This window comes from Zingiber officinale, chromosome 6A, assembly GCF_018446385.1.
Source record: "Zingiber officinale cultivar Zhangliang chromosome 6A, Zo_v1.1, whole genome shotgun sequence".
NCBI classification, from domain to species: Eukaryota; Viridiplantae; Streptophyta; class Magnoliopsida; order Zingiberales; family Zingiberaceae; genus Zingiber; species Zingiber officinale.
In genome coordinates this window covers 13,969,763-13,991,324 of record NC_055997.1, presented here as the reverse complement: position 1 = coordinate 13,991,324, position 21,562 = coordinate 13,969,763, and the positions used below count along the sequence as shown (strand labels likewise).

Genomic DNA, 21,562 nt, shown 5'->3' with positions numbered 1-21,562 from the left:
GAGAAAGTCCTGGTGAGGAGCTAGGCAACGGGAAAGTCCTAGTGAGGAGCTAGGCAGGAGAATGTCCTGGTGACGAGCCAGACAACGGGAAAGTCCTAGTGAGGAGCTAGGCAGGAGAAAGTGTTGGTGAGGAGCCAGGCAATTGGAAAGTCCTGGTGAGGAGCCAGGCAATTGGAAAGTCCAAGTGTGATCTTGGCAAAGGAGAAAGTTCTAGTGAGGAGCCAGGCAAGTGGAAAGTCCAAGTGTGATCTTGGCAAAGGTTGTAAGTCCAAGCATGTGATCTTGGCAAGATAAGTCATAGTGTGACTTGGCAAGGAGAACTTGATAACTAGGATGAGACCGAAGGAAGCTCTTGAAGGCAAGGCGTGAAGGATGAGAGATATCCGAGAGACGCAAGGCTGATGGAGAGGCTAGAAGGCTAGTTCGAGGTTGGTCGAGTGTGGTGGTATAATCCGACAACTAGGATGAGGCCGAAGAAAGCTCCTGAAGGCAAAGCGTGAAGGATGGGAGATATCCGAGGGACGCAAGGCTGATGGAGGAGGCTAGAAGGCTAGTTTGAGATTGGTCGGGTGTGGCCAAATGCTAGGCATGGAGACCCAACAGGTCACGGTTGACCGGAAGTTGGGTTTAGGACTTTGGACTTGAGTTTGAGTCAAGTCCAGGCTGGTCAATTGATCGGGCGATCGATTGAACCAGGGTCCAATCGATCAGTTGATCGATTAGAGTGTGCTGCAATTGTGGGAAGTCTCAATCGATCGGTCGATTGATTGGGATGTGAAATCGCGAGCAAAGAGGTTTTCCCAATCGATTGGGCAGCAGAAGCTCTCGCGCGGACGCGAGAGCACAGAAAGCTTCTGAATTGATCCACCAATTGATTCAGATGTTCCCAATCGATCGGTCGATCGATTGGGATTCGACCGTTGGGTAGGATGCAAGTGATGGACGACTGTGATAGAGCGGTGCTGACGTGGCAATCGATTAGGGATGGATTGGATCGATTGAGAGCACTGTTTAAAGCCTTAGCAGAGCGTTTTCTCCACAGAACTTTGCGTTCTTCTTCCTGCGATTTCTCTATGATTCACAGCGAGCTTCTCCGATCTTCACCGTCAGTTCTGGAAGGCTATTGGGAGTATTTTCTCAAGGTTCAAGAGGCAATAAAAAGCAACAAGTAAGCAAGAAGAAGTAGTGTTTTCATTTGTATCTTGTACTCTCTTCTTGTATTCTATGTTTGTATTGTTGTGTGAGTTTGAACTGTTGGTTGCTACTCGGAAAATCTAATGGTTCCACTGTACAAAAATTTTGTACAAAGGTCTGAACCTTTTCCTAGCTACCATGTGTTCTTTTAAATTAAACTCGGATCGCCTGCGGAACTTAACACGTTTGATCCTAAGTTTAACTTATTTGTTCTTTTAGGTTTAGACTTGGATCTCCTGCAGAACTTAACACATTCAATCCAAATCACCTAGGTTATTAATTCCATTAAATATTAATTTCCAAAATTGGCTTCCAGGACTACATGGCGAGGCACATGGCCTTCTTGGATATGGGAACAACCACCACCGCCTAGACAAAGCCTTTTAAGGAAAGCTAATATTTAATTTCCTTAAATAACTTTAGGTCAATCAAAAGGAACAATCAAATCACAAGGAAAAGAAAAACAAAAGAATACAACATCAAAAACTAATTCGAAATACTAGAATCGCATGCCTCTTGTATTTGGTATTTTTACAAAGAAATAAAACTAGTATGATGCGGAAATTAAATACTAGTATACCTTTTCTTTTGCAAACAAAAACCTCTAGGTCTTCTACCGTATTCCTCTTCTAATCCCGGATGTTGTGTGGGCAACGATCTTCCGAGACGAGAACCACCAAGGCACCTTCTTCTTCCTTCCTTTAAGTTTCGGCCAAGCATATCTTCTAAAGGATGAAGAACTTTTTTCACCAACCAAGCTCCAAGGGATGCAAGCTTTCTCTCCTTCTTCCTCAAGCTAGATCCGGCCACCTCCTCCAAGCTCCAAGAGATAAAGGATTTTGGCCACACAAGAGGAAGAGAGAAAAGGAGAAGGGCCGGCCACACCAAGGAAGGAAAGAGGGAGAAAATAGAATAGAGTCGTTTTTATTATGAAGGCACCTCTACCCCCTCTTTTATAATCCTTGGTCTTGACAAATAAGGAAATTTAAATAAAAAACTTTCTTAATTCTTTTGTCATGAAAAGAAAAATTTATTTAATTAAAAATAATTTTCTCTTCTCCAATTTATTTGGCTGGCCATATTAAAGCTACAAACAAGGAGAGTTTTAATTAATTAAAACTTCCTAATTTGTCTCCAGAAATTTATAAAAAATTTCTCCAATAATTTTCATCCCTTCATGATTGGTTAATAAAAAGAAATTTTATAAATTAAAATCTTTCTTTTAAACATGTGGATAAAAAGAAAGTTATCTTGTAAAAATTAAAATCTCTTTTAATCTACAAATAAGGAAAGATATCAAATCTTTTCTTAATCTTTTGTAGAAACTTATAAAAGAGAATATTTAATTTTTTAAACTCTCTTTTAAATCATGAATATGGTTAAAAAGGAAAGTTTTCTTAAAATTTAAAATCCACCTTTTAATCAACAAATAAGGAAAGATTTCAAATTTTAAACTCTCTTTTAAACATGTAGATGATTTACAAATAAATAAAGTTTTTACCAAAAATTAAAACCATCCTTTTAATCTACAAATAAGGAAAGAGATTAATCTCTTCTCTTAATCTTTTTTAGAAATCTATAAAAAGAAATTTTTAATTTTTAAACTTTCTTTTAAAAACCTTGATATCCATATAAGAAATAATTTTAATAAAAATCCTTTTTAATATTCTAGTGGCCGGCCACCTAAGCTTGGGACCCCAAGCTTTGGCCAGCCACCAACTTGGCTCATCCACTTAGTCTTGGCCGGCCCTAGCTTGGGTTTCAAGCTAGCTTGACCGACCCCATTGGATGGGTAAGAAGGTGGGTATGTAGTGTGTATAAATCTCTATATATAAGAGACTACGATAGAGACCGAGAGGAGGAATTGGTTTTGGTCTCCTGATGAAATTAAGCATCCCGTGTTCACCCCGAACACACAACTTAATTTCATCAATAATAATTCATTCCACTAAAGAACTATTATTGAACTACCGCACCAATCCCAAATTACATTTTGGGCTCCTTCTTATTATGAGTGTGTTAGTCTCCCTGTGTTTAAGATGACGAATGTCCACTAATTAAGTGAGTTACTGACAACTCATTTAATTAATATCTTAGTCCAAGAGTAGTACCACTCATCCTTATCGTCATGTCGGACTAAGTCCACCTACAGGGTTTAACATGACAATCCTTATGAGCTCCTCTTGGGGACATTATCAACCTAGATCATTAGGACACAGTTTCCTTCTATAATCAACAACACACACTATAAGTGATATCATTTCCCAACTTATCGGGCTTATTGATTTATCGAACTAAATCTCACCCATTGATAAATTAAAGAAATAAATATCAAATATATGTGCTTGTTATTATATTAGGATTAAGAGCACACACTTCTATAATTACTGAAATCTTTGTTCCTTCATAAAGTCAGTATAAAAGAAACGACCTCTAATGGTCCTACTCAATACACTCTAAGTGTACTAGTGTAATTATATAGTTAAGATAAACTAATACCTAATTACACTACGACCTTCCAATGGTTTGTTCCTTTCCATCTTGGTCGTGAACTACTGTTTATAATTTATAAGGAACCGATAACATGATCTTCTGTATATGACACCACACACCATGTTATCTACAATATAAATTAATTGAACAACTACATTTATCATAAATGTAGACATTTGACCAATGTGATTCTTATTTCTAGATAAATGTTTATACCAAAAGCTAGGCTTTTAGTATACATCCTAACATGAACGAGGCTTCTCCGCCTCCGGCTGCGACCGAGAAGGAGTTGTTCATAGTGGAGATAGCGTGTCGTGTGTGGATCCTTGGATTAGTCACCTCTTCTTGAGGTGGATACCAAGTAAATCTACTTGTTAGTGTTGTGTGAGTCTTGTACTTTATTTCCGCTGCACATCATCAAGATGCAACCGACGAAGCAATCGCAAGTGCGCGACGAGCTGCTATTCACCCCCCCCTCTAGCGGGCACAAAGGTCCCAATACTCCCAACCACCAACAATATCAGCGACCTAATGGTTCGCCCAGGAGAAACTACCTGGACACCAATTTATGCCAAAATATGCCTTAGTGGCAAGAAGACCGGGCTTAGGCCCTCGCCTGAGCCTAGCATGAGCAACCCCTGGCGTGACAAGAAGAAAACTATAACAATGCTACTCAAGGAAATATTGGCATAATTGTCAGAGGATCGATCGACGAGGATTCCAACCGGGCGAGGAAGTCGCACGCCCACTGATTGGAGATCCACACCGTTGACTGCATCCAAGAGCAGGCACAAGGGCCCAAGATCAGCTTCGGGGCCAAAGATTTAGAGGGGGTCGAAGTACCCTATGATGACGCTTTAATAATTAAGGTTGTTATAGTCAACTATAACATCTATCGCACCTTTGTAGATACAGGCAACTCGTTGCGCATCATCTTCAAGCAAGCGTTCGAGCAGCTGTAGATCGATGAAGGTGAGCTCCTGCTCATGGTGACTCCGCTATATGGATTCACGAGCAATGAGTCTAGCCGCTCAGATAAATAAATCTAGTCATATCTTTAGAGGAGGAGCCCCTACTGAGGACTAGCTAATCGACCTTCATAGTGGTGGGCGCGCCCTCAACCTACAATGCTATTCTTGGTCGACCGGCCCTAAATGAATTTTGGGCGATTGTATAGACCTTCTATCAGAAAATAAAGTTCCCTATGGATGACCAAGTCGGGGAAGTTAAAGGAGATCAATTAGTAGCTCGCAAGTGCTACGTCGACATTATCAAGACGGAAGCTAATACTGCCCGAAAGATCCAGTAGATGGAGGTCAATACTATTCGTGAGGTGCCTCATGAACTTATTTATGAGGAGAAAGAGAAGTACAGATTCAGCTTGGTCGGCTGAAAGTAACCACCTAGATAGTTACTGACCTGGCTCCAGAGTTTAAAGTAGAGTTGGTCACATGTCTCACACACAATAATGATGTTTTCGCTTGGACACCCAAGGAAATCAACGGTGTTTCACCAATATTCATGGAGCATGCGCTCCACATCTACCCGGACGCTCGCCAATCAAACAGAAGAAGAGGGACTTTAGAGCCGATCAGAATAAAATCATCCAAATGAAAGTGGATAAGTTGTTGGAAATGCTCGATGCGGTGTGTGCTAAAGACATGTTTCGCAAACATGCACAGCGGAAGACTTAACGATAAATAACTAATTAATTATATCACACACACCACACGTATGCAAGATACAATTGCACAGATAAGATTATAAAACAAAATAAAATTGAATAACAATTATTCTAGGTATACCTTACTAATGACCTGTAATAAGAAGGGTATCAACCTTTTGCGACGTTATCGAACCTCACCTCTATTCGTATCCACGTCGAGCTCTTCAAGAGTCAAGACAACTCCAAGAGAAAAAGTTTCACCTTCGAAAGGTACTAGCCATGAGTGAAGGAGAAGCATCAAGAAAAGGAAGAAGAAGCAAAATGAAGATCTTCTTCCTTTGGGTGGCTCACAATAACAAGTGGAGAACCTCTTGTTGTGGTCGGCAGCAAGAGAGAGGAAGAGGGAGAGAGAGGTATTAAGTTTAGGTTTTTAAAATCTAATCAAGTCAATAATGAATTGTGTATTAATTTTCTCTTAACCATATCAATATATAGTCCTCTTTAATGAGTTGGATTAGAAATTCTAAATTCAACCCATTATGTCTTAATAAAAAATTAGCCCATTAACCCCTTGGTTTAGTTCACAACTAAATCAAGTTGCTTCATGGCTAAACCAAATTAGTTCATGACTAAACCAAATAGGGTCCAACTCTTTCATAAGAGATGTGACCCATCTGCGCTTCTGTTCCAACAAATATTTCCATATTTGTCTTATGTATGGTCCAATCAAATTTTATCTCTTGATTTAATAATCTTATTCTCTAACTTGTTTTATATCTTTTAGAGACTTGTAATGTATATGACCCAATAGGTTCTCGATTTATCTTGGTTGTTCATAATTAACTACTTAATTATGGAACGATTATGAGTTGTACTTAGTAGTACATCATGATCCCTAACTAATCAAAAAATCATAGTTGATTTCAGAATTAATTATAAACCCTTCAGCAGCTATAGTGAGTCGTGTCTTACTCCTTTCATTCGTCTTATACCACTTGGTTCAAGACAGGTCTATGTGTCTCCTCCCACTAGGTTGACTACGTCACATCTAGCCCAAGTAATACTTCTTCGTTCTGCAGATTCAAATTACTCGTACATGTGTACAAGAGTCTCATACTTTTAACATGTGGTGCTTTAGATAAAGACTTTGAGTAGTAATCCTAACGAGTGGTCATAGGGTATACGTCTCCTTGCAAGGAGCGGTGAATCCTCTGTAGCTTTTTGTTTTAAATTTTTAAATATGAAACCTATGATGATACTTAAATAAATCAACATATTTGATAAGAAAAGTTAATTTGGGTTGGTCTTTTAGACTAACCAATAAGACATGAACTTAAAATGGAATAGTGATGGTAAAAAAGATTAAAGTGAAATAATAAAGATGGTAAAATGAAATCTTCAAAGTGAAAATTTTGAGCCTAACTTTATACTGAGTACCTAACCGTACACTTGTGTCATGATGTAGCCCTCGGTCAATATTTATTTGTACGATGAAACTTTATAGTTGTAGTCCATCAGGAGGGCTTTTAGTTAATACGTTAGATAACACATGACATGATTATACTCTCATGATATTGACTCTAATTATTCACTTTTAGTTGATTTATCATATTTAGATTATTGTTTATACATGTTGATACTCATATGTGTATGACATTTATCTATGTTGATATTATACTATGGATGATCTATATATCTATTGATTAAATAATAAGATTTGAGAATTGATAATAACATATGAAGATAAATTCTAATTCCAGCGTACAAATGTTAATAATTATAAATATACATTTACATATAATTTGAGAACTTAAAGAAGAATTAAAAGTTGTAATAATAAATTGTGTTTTCTTAACCTCCTAAACAAGATTAAATTCATGGACATATTTTCTCATTACTAGTTAGTTATTTTGTACAATCGAAAGAGTCGAGAAAGAGAGAGGGGAGCGAATCTCGATCGTTTAAAAACTTATCTTTTCTTTTTGTTTCATAAAACTGAATCAAAATAGAATAACAACAAAATAATAAAAGAACAATCACAGAGAGACAATTGATTTTTCTTGGTTTATAATCCAACAACTACTACTCCAAAACTTGCAATCCTTGATCACTTTCGAGTAGGCAATCAGGTATAGTTCTTCTCTCTAAAAACATTTCAGAGAAGAAACAAACTCGTACAATGACATAAGAAGATAGTAACAACACTATAATCTTCTTAGATGTAAATGCAAGTAAAGAAAATATACTAAAACTTAAGATCGAATGTAAGCGCAGGTTGTTGGAGAGCTTTTTGGCATAATAGGAGCAAGACTTGCATGAACAATAGTAATAGCGAAATGGAACTATGAAGGAATGGATGCTGAGCCTCGAACCCTGAGGCTTCTTTTATAGTTTTAGATGAAATAGTTTGGTTGACTGAAAAACGTTCACTCGACGGAACCTATCCATCGACTAAACTTTGCGACCTTCCTTGTTTTCTCCGATCTGATCTAATCAATCTCATAAATCATGCTATTCGGTCGACCAAAAAGCCTTATCTGTTAGTGGAACCCAAAACTTTTCTTCCTTGCATGATTCCATCTGATCTTCACTTTCTATCTTTGATCCGTTGATTGATCCTACTTATCGGTCGATGGAACCTCAACGTTTCCTTTGTGATTCGACCTGATTGTCTGCCTTTCCATATTTGATCAGTCAACTGATCATGCTTATCAGTTGACAGAACCAAAGTTTCCATCCTTGCAATGATACAAATTTGGTGGTGCTTATCTACCTGGATCAGTCGACCGGTCCATATGGTTCGGTCGACCAAACCCCTCGGTCAACCCAATTTCCTATTTTCTACGAAATAGAGTTAGCACAATCAGAATAATAATAGTAGTTCTATAAAACAAAATTAGATAACACATAATAATATGCATAAGAGATATAGATAATTATGTCTGTCTTGATCTTAACTTAGAAACTTTTGTTAATTTCTTCAATCGGATTGTCGCCTAAGTTTTGTCCCAACTGGGACACGATCTTACCACTCTACTCCAAGAGTTTATCTCAATTTAACCACCAAACATCTGGTCATCCAGATCTATTTGGACTTCATCTACTTAATATCTAATCAGCCTGATTCATTAAGTTTTTTCCTACAATACTAAATTAACACAATAACAATAATAATAATGTAAAATAATGTTGGTAAAACTATACTTAGGTTTACCAAAATCTGTAGTCCAATCAACCGTGCGTAGTTGACTAGAAATCTTTCAATCATACTTTACTTGAAGTTCACTTTTTCAAGACTTTTCATTAGCTAGGGTTACCTTCCTTTAGGATTTTCCTTTACTTAGAGTTCATTCCTCAAATACTTCTCATTACCTAGAGTTATCTTTCCTTAGGGGTTTTCCTTATTTAGAGTTCACTATTCCAAGACTTCTCATTATTTAATGTCACATCTCCTAAGATTTTTCCTTACTTAGAGTTCACTCCTTCAAAATTTCACATTACTTAGGGTTATCACCCCCTAATTTTTTTCCTTACTTAAAGTTCACTCTTCCAAAACTTTTTATGATTTAGGATTATCTCCTTCTAAAGATTTTCTTCTTACCCGAACATTTGATTATCCTTAATCTATTATTTAAACTTTCTAATCACGCAATAGACTATTCATTTTTATTAATCTTTCAATCAACCTTTTGACCTGACAATGCTACATTAAATATATTATTAAATAAATATTAAAAATCCTTCTATTGCACCAACACATTTGACTCACTGTCTATTTTTTTTTTTATCCGCCTGTTTTGTAGTCACAGGATTTTTTTATTTTTTTTTTTGAGATATTGCAGTTACTCGGAGATTTCTATTGATTCTTGATTTACTTTCCTCTCATTCTATTTACATTTTGTTTCGTCTGTTATTTTATAGGTATCATTTTATAGGAATACATGATATATACAGTTGATGAATTTTTTAATTATTATGTTTAGATGTTCTTAAGTTTTCTGGTATTATATTGTCGCAGAATGGTATACCTTCCTATAGACGAGAATTACAACGCAAGGCGTTATTGTAACGAGATTAAATCCTCTGTTCCCAAATTTTTCTGTCCCCATGTCCCCTTATCAATCGGACGAATTAGATTACATATCAAGGATGTCTTACATATCACGAGGATATTGCACATATCTTAAAGATGTCATGATATCTTAAGATGTAATCTGATCTGTCCGATTGACAGGGGACACGGGGACAGAAAAATTTAGAGACAGAAGATTTGATTTGGACAATAACATATTTGAGGATTGCTATAATCAAGCTCAAAATTTATAATTATCAAAAATAATTATGACTATAATTATACACATTTGCACAGAAACTTAAAAAAATTAGAGATGGGTAATTCAGAAATTTGTAATTAGTAGGGGCCAAACTGCATATGCACTGTATGATTTGAATCTTGAGAAACCCGGTACGAGTCACCGGGCACCGCTGGCGCTCCATTTGGGTTTTAAATTTACGGCGTAACGAATCGCCATTGGATGGCATTCGCATGTGACAGAGCGGTAAGCTAACGGGGCGGTTAGGAAACTGCAACGTCCCCGGCGATAAAAGCCCTTCCAGATCTCTGAGACGAGACAGTTCCGGCCCTCCTCTTCGCATCCAGTCGCTGCTCCGCTCCTATTTTTCTCTCTCTCTCGCTCTTACGCCGGTGATCCGGAATTCTAAGTCGTCGCAGAAGCTCCGGCGGACGACGAGAAGATGAGGGAGATCCTCCACGTCCAGGGCGGGCAGTGCGGGAACCAGATCGGGGCCAAGTTCTGGGAGGTGATCTGCGACGAGCACGGCATCGATGGCACCGGGAAGTACACCGGCGACTCTGATCTGCAGCTCGAGAGGATCAATGTATACTACAACGAGGCAAGTGGCGGGCGCTACGTTCCCCGTGCTGTCCTCATGGATCTTGAACCGGGAACCATGGATTCCGTCAGATCTGGGCCGTTTGGCCAGATCTTCCGCCCCGACAATTTCGTGTTTGGACAGTCTGGGGCGGGGAACAACTGGGCCAAGGGACACTACACTGAGGGAGCGGAGCTTATCGATTCGGTCCTAGATGTTGTGAGAAAGGAAGCGGAGAATTGTGACTGCTTGCAGGGTATGACTTCGATTGCAAAATCTTTCTTCTCAAATAAATATGATATTTGTTAGATCTGCTTATGTAAATTGACCTTTCGATTTTTTCTGATTTATGTTCGAATTGTTCAGTTAATGTGCCAAGATGATCTCCCATTGTTTAAGGCGTTTTATGAACTTAGGGTTTCGTATTTTGTTTACTCTGTTGTGATTTTTATGACTTGCATCTTGCTACTTCAAACAGTGATAAAGTACAAGCTTTTTAATGAAACAGTGGAAACTCCACTCTAGAATTTTCTGGCTTCGCTCTAACAAATGTGTATAGACGATGTTAGGGTTTATACTTCAACTTTAGGATTTTTTTGTTTATACTGTTTATTTCTACTAATATCTCACAAATTACACAACTGTGACTTTCTTGCCAGATTTGTCTTTTGTTTCACGTCAATTGCTAACTCCTTGCTTACCTCTTCTTGTTAATCTTCTGCGATTGTGCTTGCAAGGAATTCGAAGGCGTTGGTATCCTGCCTCTTTCTTGTATATAAATTTTGAGATTGCACTATAGAGTCTTCACATGCGTTGATATCCAATTGATTCTGTGATATTATCCATTTCTATTTTAATATCTTTTGTTGTGCTGCAGGGAAGATTTATTAGATTTCTGAGTTTGCTGCACATACAAAGAGATTCAATTTCATTTGGTGTTTGGATGTGCACCGCTATTGCAACAGTTGATCTCTTTTTTTTTGGTTAAGATTACTGGATCCGCTTTAACTTTCTGTTTTAGTAACTCAAGTTGATCACCTACTTCTCTAAGTTTGATAATCTATACAGTAGCCGTTCAATTTGCATGAGCAATAATGGAAAATAACACTGCCTAATTGAAGAGAGCAGTTTATATTACCAAACTTCTACTGCTAGTCCTAGTCTAAATTTTGCCTACTTTCGGCTTGATGCCTACTGGTTTTGATTCCTAATCCCCACATTTGCTACATGGAATGTAATGAATTTGGCATCTTACTAGCTATCGTTGATATCAACTGCTGGAAAATTGAACTATCTGTTGTCTTTCTGGCTAACTGGTCTTTGTTTTGATTGACAATGTGAAACCCTAAACAACGATGTTATTTCATGTTCATGTAGTTTTCTAGGTATGTAGCACTGTATGCAAACAACAATATATGTAACAAATTTGTTATCTTGTTCTGCAGGCTTTCAAGTTTGCCATTCTCTTGGAGGAGGAACTGGGTCTGGCATGGGCACCCTTCTTATCTCTAAGATTAGGGAGGAATATCCTGATAGAATGATGCTAACATTCTCTGTTTTCCCATCACCGAAGGTGTCTGATACAGTTGTGGAGCCATACAATGCTACTCTCTCAGTTCACCAGCTCGTCGAAAATGCTGATGAATGCATGGTCCTTGACAATGAAGCATTGTATGATATCTGCTTCCGCACTCTTAAGCTCGCAAATCCTACTTGTAAGTATTCATTCCAACAAGGAACTTGCATAAAATCATCTTATTATTCCATGTTCAAAGTTCCATTATCAGCATCTCTCATCTGATGTTCTTCTTGATGTTTCAGTTGGTGATCTGAATCATCTTATCTCTGCTACAATGAGTGGCGTTACATGCTGTCTCCGCTTCCCTGGTCAGCTCAATTCTGACCTCAGAAAGCTTGCTGTAAACCTCATTCCTTTCCCCCGCCTGCACTTCTTTATGGTGGGGTTTGCACCATTGACCTCCAGGGGCTCACAGCAATACAGGGCTCTGACAGTCCCCGAATTGACCCAACAAATGTGGGATTCCAAGAACATGATGTGTGCTGCTGATCCTCGTCATGGTCGTTACTTAACTGCCTCAGCCATGTTCCGTGGAAAGATGAGCACCAAAGAAGTCGATGAGCAGATGCTCAATGTTCAGAACAAAAACTCTTCCTACTTCGTCGAGTGGATTCCAAACAATGTGAAATCCAGCGTGTGTGACATGCCACCCAACGGACTGAAGATGGCTTCCACGTTTATTGGGAACTCGACGTCCATCCAAGAGATGTTCAGGAGGGTTAGCGAACAATTCACGGCCATGTTCAGGAGAAAGGCTTTCTTGCACTGGTACACTGGAGAGGGTATGGATGAGATGGAATTCACCGAGGCCGAGAGCAACATGAATGATCTGGTGGCAGAGTACCAGCAGTACCAAGATGCCACAGCAGAAGAGGAGTACGAGGAAGAAGAAGAAGAAGAAGAGGAACCCACTGAATGAGTCATTTCGATCTCGGAAATGTCTTGCTTTTGTGAGTGTCCATTGGATCAAGACACTAGTTCTACATTGTGTGTTTGTATTCCTAGTAATGCTATTTGTGATATTGAGTTGAACCTTGTTATCGCACTCATCGAGTAATTTCATCATCTGTATTCTGAATATCTCTCGTCTTTTCGTTGCTTTTATATAATTCCATTTTTATTTCAAAATAATATGTAGTTTTGCACGCTCTGTATTTGAAGTGATTACGCAGTTTTATGCTACTTGATTGTGGTTTCGCAACAAGATTTGTGCTTAAGAGTCTTTTTGTTTAAAAGAATTTAAACGGGACTATGTTAATTATTATATCTCATTTTCATTTCTTTTCTTAGTCCAATCAATTTTCATCAATCTTTAACTCAAACGGGACTAAGCTAATTATAAAAAGTCAATTTAACATCAAACTGCTTAGCCACTATTTAGCTCTCTCTAATTGCAGCCTCTAACAGATTAGAGAAAAGGCATTCTCTTTATTCCTGAAACTGAATAATTGTGGAAATAATATTCCAAAAAAAAACTTAATAAGAACATTTCTTTTTTATATAAAAAATTCAGGGCCGACCACGGTGGGACTCGAACCCACAATCTCCCGCTCCGGAGGCGAGCGCCTTATCCATTAGGCCACGCGGTCGAATACATTTTGGGAAGTTTTTTTCTTATGATGTCTAGAGTTATACTTATCTTAATAATTTTATAACTTATATTAAAATTGTATAAATGCATCGATATGAAGCTCATCCTAATTGCAACCCACGCCAATAATTATATTTGTGATGTATATGTTGAATTCAAGTTGTTGGCTTCCGACTAAGTTCCATCTTCTATGAGGATTTATAAGAGATAAAGTAAACAAAGTGTAAAATCATTTGTAGTCGGTATGTTGAACGAGCACACTCACTCAATTGTTAATTGAAGCAAACTTGAATAGCAACTCACCCCTAATGACTATTAGGAGTGAGTAAAAATTCAATTAAACAAAATTAATCCACATCGAATTTAAAATTTTGATTTGATTTATTCAAAAATTTGATTTTTTTTTTTTAAATATCGATTATATCGATTTAATTTGTTTAGTTTCGATTTTGAAAGTCAAAATTCGGTTAAACTAGATAAATCAATCTTTTCCTGCTGAACTGAATAAATCTATCAAGGCTTATAAAAATCCTAATTCTCTCCTCATGCAACTCTTATTTTTTTCTTAAATCACGACTTCTCTCTTCCTCACGCTCGTCTATCTTTGCTTTGTACTTCTTCTCTGTTGTCTTGTCTCCCCGTCTCTTCATTTCACTCTGTCATAGCATTCTTGTTTAGGGCTCACCGTGCGATGCCAGAGGAGGACAGATTGGGCGCGAAGACCCTCCGGGAGGAAGTCGGGCGATCTACCCTCTGAGAGCCCTAGTTATCTCCGACGCCGCTCATGCATGACCTCCCTCCCCTGCTCACTCTCTCGGTGCCTCCACTTCTGACTGGGAGTCCGAGTTAGTTTACTTCTCTAACCAAGATCACAACCCTTAATTTAGTGAGTTGTTTCTTACTTATTTGATATTTTAATAGCGATTTTGAATTCTACGAAATGCCCTTCTTGATTCCTAGTGATGTTAATTGTGAAATTCTGCTTATTTCTTGCTTGTTTCTTCAATGAGTTATTTTTTGCTTGTTTGATGTTTCAATAGCGATTTTGAAATTTGTGAAATGTTCTTCTTGATTCCTAGTGATGTCAATTGTGAAATTATGCTTGTTTCTTCTAGTGAGTTGTTTCGCATGAAATTCTGTCAAATGCCTTCGTGCTCATGGCTTTGGAAACTCGACTCGGGAGGAGAATGGTATAAAAGTTCGGTTAATTCATTTGAAAACTAAATTAACTGATATTTTATTAGTTCAGTCGATTTTCCTTAAAGAATCCAGTCGAGTCAGTTGGCTAAAAAAAATTTGGTTTATTGGATTTTGGTTTATTCGATTCAGTTTGGTTTGATTTTAATTGAATACTCACCCCTAATGACTATGCTTGTGGTGCATATATTGAAGTCAAGTTGTTTTGTTTTGGACTCCGTATCCATCAATCTGATCTACTTTCTAGGGTTGTACATGAACCAAATGTTTATAAACAAGTTTGATGTTCGGTTTAGTAAGAGTTTGTTTATTTTCGTTCAATACACATAAAATCAATTAAATGAATCAGCTTAACCAACTCGTTAAATTAAACAAACAAACTTGAACATATGTGTTCAGCTCATTGTTTATGGACATGCCTGTGAATATATTTGTGATCAATGTTTTTCAATAAAACTCTTATCAACATGATAAATAACAAATAAAATTTCAAAATGAATAAATAAATTTGTATTATCAAACTCAATAGCCAAGCTCAATAAACAACCAAACAAGCTTAAAATGTAAAAATTTTAAACAATCAAATAATCTTGAATTGAGAACTTAATAACATCTAAGGAGACGCTTCGTATGCATTCGGAAATGGAAATAGTAATGAGTTTTGATTGAGGGGTTAATGATAATGGAAATGAATGTTAGATTGATGGTGTTTGGTATAAATACTGAAATTGATATTATTCCCATTACTGTTGCTTGGTTTGCCTTAAATTATGGAACGAGAATTAACTAAAATTTTTATTTTACTCTTATAAATAAAATACAAAAATAATCACATAGATTCATAGACAGAGCCTTTTTATATAAAAAAAGTATAATATGGTGAGTATTTTTTTAATGTACAAAAAAACACAATAGAACACAATAATTATCTTCAAAATAAATCATCGTCACATATTAAATAATTCTGTCAATAGTTTTGTATAATCAAAACATCTACCAAGATAATCAAAATGATGAAATTCATTCCATATCAAATACTTCATTTCCCCAATTGTTAAACATTTGGAGCATTAAATTATTCGTAAATGCAGTCCACTAATTAGTTGGGATAATTGTCTATATGTAGTCCATTTCAGTCTCGTTCATCTTCATCTGGGATACACTCTTGAGGATTATGACTCATGAATTTACGGATCAAGTTATGAAGCAAACAACAAGCAATGATAATACGAACTTGGATTTGCATTGGAAAAAATGAAGGGGAAGCTAAGATTTTCCAACAACCCTTCAACAATTCAAAACACCTCTTAATAACATTCCTAGCTCTAAAGTGCTTCATGTTAAAATATTCTTTAGCTGTCTCGAGATGATGATCTTCCTATTCATTGAGGTGATACCTACGCCTGCAATAAAGTGTCATAAATCCATCTGAGTTGCAATATCCAACATCGACCAAATAATAAATGCCTAAACCAAGGACAATAGTTAAATTAATAAATGTAAGTATTCCAGAAATTTGAAACTTCATCATAATTCCAACTTCAAAGTAAAATGTATTTATTATTTACCTTGAGGAACTTTAAGATCAGATGGTCTACTGATGGCATCACGAAGTACCAGACTATCATGGACAGAATCTTCCCACTCAGGTAACACATATATGAATTACATTTGTGGGCAATACACTCCCAACACATTTGTTGCAATCTCTCTTTTCTTGTGCGATAACATTGTTTTTCTTCTTTAGGAGGTATAACTTGGATAAAAGTACTGTGTAAAGCACCTAAACAACCCTAATAATTTTTATGATGATAAAAAATCTAATTAAATTATAGAATTATATATTAAAATAAAAAATGTAACTAAACTAAAGAATTATAAGTGATGTTAAAATTCTTACCTTAAACGGTTTCCATTTATCTTCTTTGTAGTCATCGCTTACGGGTTCAGGTTTTTTAAGTAATATGTTGTGCAATTATAAAATTGCTCGAAGACATAGATTGAAATGACGACTCACTGTCTCTCCACTTTGTTTAAAAAAGAGATTTATTGTTTGATTTTTTTTATGATGTGCCAACACATAGACAAATAAGTCCACATTTTCATCAATAGTGACATTTTTATGGCTTTTAAACCCGAACATCTAATGCCATATCACATAATATCCTGAATGTTCTTATATCCATTTGAAGTTCACTAATACTTATTTCATCGCTATCTTTTGTAAGGTTGAACATCCATTCCACACACGTAATCTATTTGTCCTCCCTACTTTTTATTTGACGAATCTTAGCTACTTTGGCGATATACAAGTTGTTGGACCCCGTGGTTATTTTGGTGTGATCAACCAAGTTAAGTTATGTTCTGTTTTGGTTTGATTCTTGTGTCTAAGTGTGTAGGAGCTTAAGAGCACAATAAGTCGAGCGGAAGATGCAACTAGCGAGAAGGATGACACGGGAAGGGAGCCGACGGGCTCGGTGTATCCTAGAGACGAGGTGCTGCGGAAGAGTACACCAGTGGATGAGAAAAATGTACGCGACGTTCAAGGGATGAGAAGCTAGAGTGGAAGCCTGCTCGAGGAGAAGGCCAGAAATTGAGTTTGGGTGAGCCTTATTTCGATTGGACACAATCACCCAAACGATCGGAGCAGCAAAAGAGCGAAAGAAGCTGATGAAAACTTCTGGAGGCGCCCTCAACAGGAGTTGAAGGCGCCTCCAAGGCGCTCGTGCACCTCTGCCACCTTCAGGCGGAAGGCGTCTCCCATGAGCATGGAAAGAACCCTCCATGAGCATGGAAGGAACCCTCCGTAAGCATGGAAGGCACCTTCGACCAAGAAAACTGACTGTTGCCAAGGGATAAAACCCCTTAACACCTCGCTGGAGGCGCCCTCCAAGCCCTTTGGAGGCACCCTTAAGCTATGGATAGAATTTCCAGGAGCTATAAAAAGGCCCCTGGAGTTAGGAAATAACACAACTTCTGTAATCACTTTTCTAGTTATTTATGAGCTTTCAGTATGTGTAAAAGGCTTCTCCGCCTTCAGATAAGGAGATTCTTAATGAGTTTTTCAACCACCTTAGATTAACAACCAATTAGGTTGTAACCAAGTAAATAGTGACCTTTACTTATTTCTTTAGGTTGTTACTTTTGTTTTTAATTACGTTTCTAGTCTAAGTTTAAGGATCAGGAAGGGATTTTATTTTTCTATTTCAGGCAATTCGCCCCCCTGTTGCTGGTCTCGCTGCGCCAACAAGTGATATCAAAGCCCAATCGCCTCAGAAGGACTAACTGCCGACTGAAACATCAAAGATAAAAAATGATGGTCGGATCGATAATCTACCCACCAAAATTCGAGGGAGAATTTGTGTCATGGAAGAAACGAATGAAGATATTCTTCAAAACCGATTTTAAAATATTGCTAATGATTAAATACAATTTTGTAGCTCCAAAAGCCCCCCAAGGAGAAGAAAAAGAAGAATATCAATGGACTAAGAAGGAGCAAGCAGACTTTGTAGCAAACGGATGAGCTGAGTTTCCACCTACTCAGCGTACTTCCACCCCAGGAAGTAAATCGAATCAGAGATTACTCAGCAAAGGAACTTTGGGAGAAGTTTCTAGAACTGCACGAAGAAACTTCCGAAACAAAGCTTGTGGGATGCGACGTGCTCCAGAATCAACTGACAAACCTCTGGATGGAAGAAGGAGAGTCAGTAGCACAGTTACACGGAAAACTCAAGGAGTTAATCACCGGATTATCAAACCTCGGAGAAACGGTAACAAATCGGGACGCACAAAGGTATGCATTAAATGCGTTCCCAAGAACACTGGAATGGACATCTATTGTAGACTCTTACTATATCTCAAAGGATCTCGAGGTAAGTACATTAGATAATCTCTTTTTTGTTTTCAAATTACATGAATCTCGATGTGTAGGACAAAAGAGACCGAGCCAGAACATTGCCCTAAAGGCAAGAATGGACGATTTCGACTCCAAAAAATCAATTGATGAAGACGAAGCTGCACTAATGGTAAGAAAGTTCAATAAGTTTATTTGATTTAATAAATTTAAATCGCAGACGAATAAGGATTATCGAAGCAAAAGGAAGGTCCATTGTTACAACTGCAACGAAGAAGGACACATTAAGGATAAATGTCGTAAACTAAAGAAGAAGGAAAAGGAAAAGTACAAAAGATCAACATCCTCTAAATACAAGAACCTGAAGGTCGTATGAGATGAATCATCATCCTCTGAATTCGAGGTTAAGGCCTTCTCAGGACTAGCCCTAATGGCTAACCATAAAGTAGAAGATGAAACCAGCTCAGAGATGAGCATCGATGAAAGGGGAGGGTCATCAGAAGAAAGCAGTGATGAAGGGGGAGCATTAGAAATTGAGGTAAGTAAGGTACGTGCTCTATCTCCCAAGTAGTCTTGTAACTTTATCAAAATTCTTTCTAAGATTTAGTAAAGTTAGAAAAGAAAAATGCTGAGTTAAAATTGAACTTAGCTAAGACATGCCCCTTAGAATTATTTAACAATTTAAAGTTAGAAAATGATAAATTGAAAATGCAAATCGAAAGTTTGAAAAAAGGTACATGCTTAAAACCAAATAATTTTCAAAAATTAAAATTTAGAATCTATGGAAGGTTAAATTAGTACATTAGAAAACATTAGGGACAACTTAGAAGAATTCCCAAAGGATATGTATCCCCTAAATTCTTAGCTAACCCAGTAGGAAGGAACCTATATTGGGTTCCAAAATCATACTTAGATTTGTTGGTTGCTACTCGGAAAACCTAATGGTTCCACTATACAAAAATTTTGTGTAAAGGTCTGAACCTTTTCCTAGCTACCATGTGTTCTTTTAAATTAAACTTGGATCGCTTGCAGAACTTAACACGTTTGATCCAAACTTTAATCTATTTGTTCTTTTAGGTTTAGACTTGGATCTCCTGCGGAACTTAACACGTTTGATCCAAATCACCTAGGTTATTAATTCCATTAAATATTAATTTCCAAAATTAGCTTCCAGGACTGCATGGCGAGGCACATGACCTTCTTGGATATGGGACCAACCACCACCGCCTAGACAAAGCTTTTTAAGGAAAGCTAATATTTAATTTCCTTAAATAACTTTAGGTCAACTGAAAGGAACAATCAAATCACAAGGAAAAGAAAAAACAAAAGAACACAACATCGAAAACAAATTCGAAATACTAGAATCGCATGCCTCTTGTATTTGGTATTTTTACAAAGAAGTAAAACTAGTATGATGCGGAAATTAAATACTAGTATACCTTTTCTTTTGCAAGCAAAAACCTCTAGGTCTTTTACCGTATTACTCTTCTAACCTCGGACGTTGTGTGGGCAACGATCTTCCGAGATGAGAAACCACCAAAGCACGTTCTTCTCCTTTCTTCAAGTTTCGGCCAAGCACAATGCTTCCAAAAGATGAAGATCTTTTTCCACCAACCAAGCTCCAAGGGATGTAAGCTTTCTCTCCTTCTTCTCCAAGCTAAAATCCGGCCACCACAAGATCTCCAAGGAAGAAGAAAGGTTCGGCCACAAGGATGGAGAGAAGAGAAAGAGAAGTGCCGACCACACCAAGGAAGAAAAGAGGGAGAAAATAATAGAGGTTGTTCACCTTGAAGGCTCCCAAAACCCCCTCTTTTATAACTCTTAGCTTTGGTAAATAAGGAAATTTAATTACAATAAAATTTCCTTAACTTTCCTTGACATGAATTAATTAAGAAAAATTAAACAAAATTTCCTAATCCCTCATGTCATGGCCGGCCACCTCATGGAGAGCAAACAAGACAATTTTCAATCAACAATTAAAAATTCCTTATTTGTCTTCGAAAATTTTAAAAAATAAAATTTCCCTTTAAAATCCCTTCATGGTTGATAAAAAGAAATTTCTATAATTTTAATTTTTCAACATGTGAATAATTTATAAAGAAGAAAAATAAAATATCTTTCCAATCTACAAATAAGAAAAGAGATTTAATCTCTTTCTTTAATCTTTTGTAGAACCTTATAAAAGAGATATTTTAATTTTTAATCTCTCCAATAAATTATATCTTTCACATAAGAAAATTTTAAAATTAAAATTCTTTTTTAATTAAATAGGGCCGGCCACCTAAGTTTGGGTTCAAGCTAGGGTCGGCCATCCATGAACCAATGGTTTGGCCGGCCTTAGCTTGATCCACAAGCTAGCTTGGCCGGCCCCTACACCATGGGTATGAAGGTGGGTATAGTACTCTATAAATAAGATGCTACGATAGGGACCGAGAGGAGGAATTGATTTTGGTCTCCCGATAAAATTAAGCATCCCGTGTTCGCCCCGAACACACAACTTAATTTTATCAATAATAATTCATTCCACTAGAGAACTATTATTGAACTACCGCACCAATCCCAAATTACATTTTTGGGCTCCTTCTTATTATGAGTGTGTTAGTCTCCCTGTGTTTAAGATGTCGAATGTCCACTAATTAAGTGAGTTACTGACGACTCATTTAATTAATATCTTAATCCAAGAATAGTACCACTCAACCTTATCGTCATGTCGGACTAAGTCCACCTTCAGGGTTTAACATGACAATCCTTATGAGCTCTTCTTGGGGACATTATCAACCTAGATAACTAGGACACAGTTTCCTTCTATAATCAACAACACACACTATAAGTGATATCATTTCCCAATTTATCGGGCTTATTGATTTATCGAACTAAATCTCACCCATTGATAATTTAAAGAAATAAATATCAAATATATGTGCTTGTTATTATATTAGGATTAAGAGCACACACTTCCATAATAACTGAGGTCTTTGTTCCTTTATAAAGTCAATATAAAAGAAACGACCTCTAATGGTCCTACTCAATACACTCTAAGTGTACTAGTGTAATTATATAGTTAAGATAAACTAATCCCTAATTACACTACGACCT

At 37.1% G+C, this 21,562-nt stretch overlaps 1 protein-coding gene and 1 non-coding gene across 2 annotated transcripts; one reads left to right on the top strand and one right to left on the bottom strand.

Moving 5' to 3' along the window:
- Window positions 1-9,974: 9,974 nt before the first annotated feature.
- Window positions 9,975-12,905, top strand: LOC121995879 (tubulin beta chain-like). Its single transcript, XM_042549648.1, has 3 exons — window positions 9,975-10,502; window positions 11,692-11,961; window positions 12,068-12,905. The coding sequence occupies exons 1-3, from the start codon at window positions 10,109-10,111 to the stop codon at window positions 12,742-12,744; spliced, it is 1,341 nt and encodes a 446-aa protein (XP_042405582.1). The 5' UTR covers window positions 9,975-10,108; the 3' UTR covers window positions 12,745-12,905.
- A 436-nt stretch (window positions 12,906-13,341) lies between these two features.
- Window positions 13,342-13,414, bottom strand: TRNAR-CCG. The gene has a single exon. It is a non-coding gene; the product is annotated as a tRNA-Arg (tRNA).
- Between the last annotated feature and the right edge of the window lie 8,148 nt (window positions 13,415-21,562).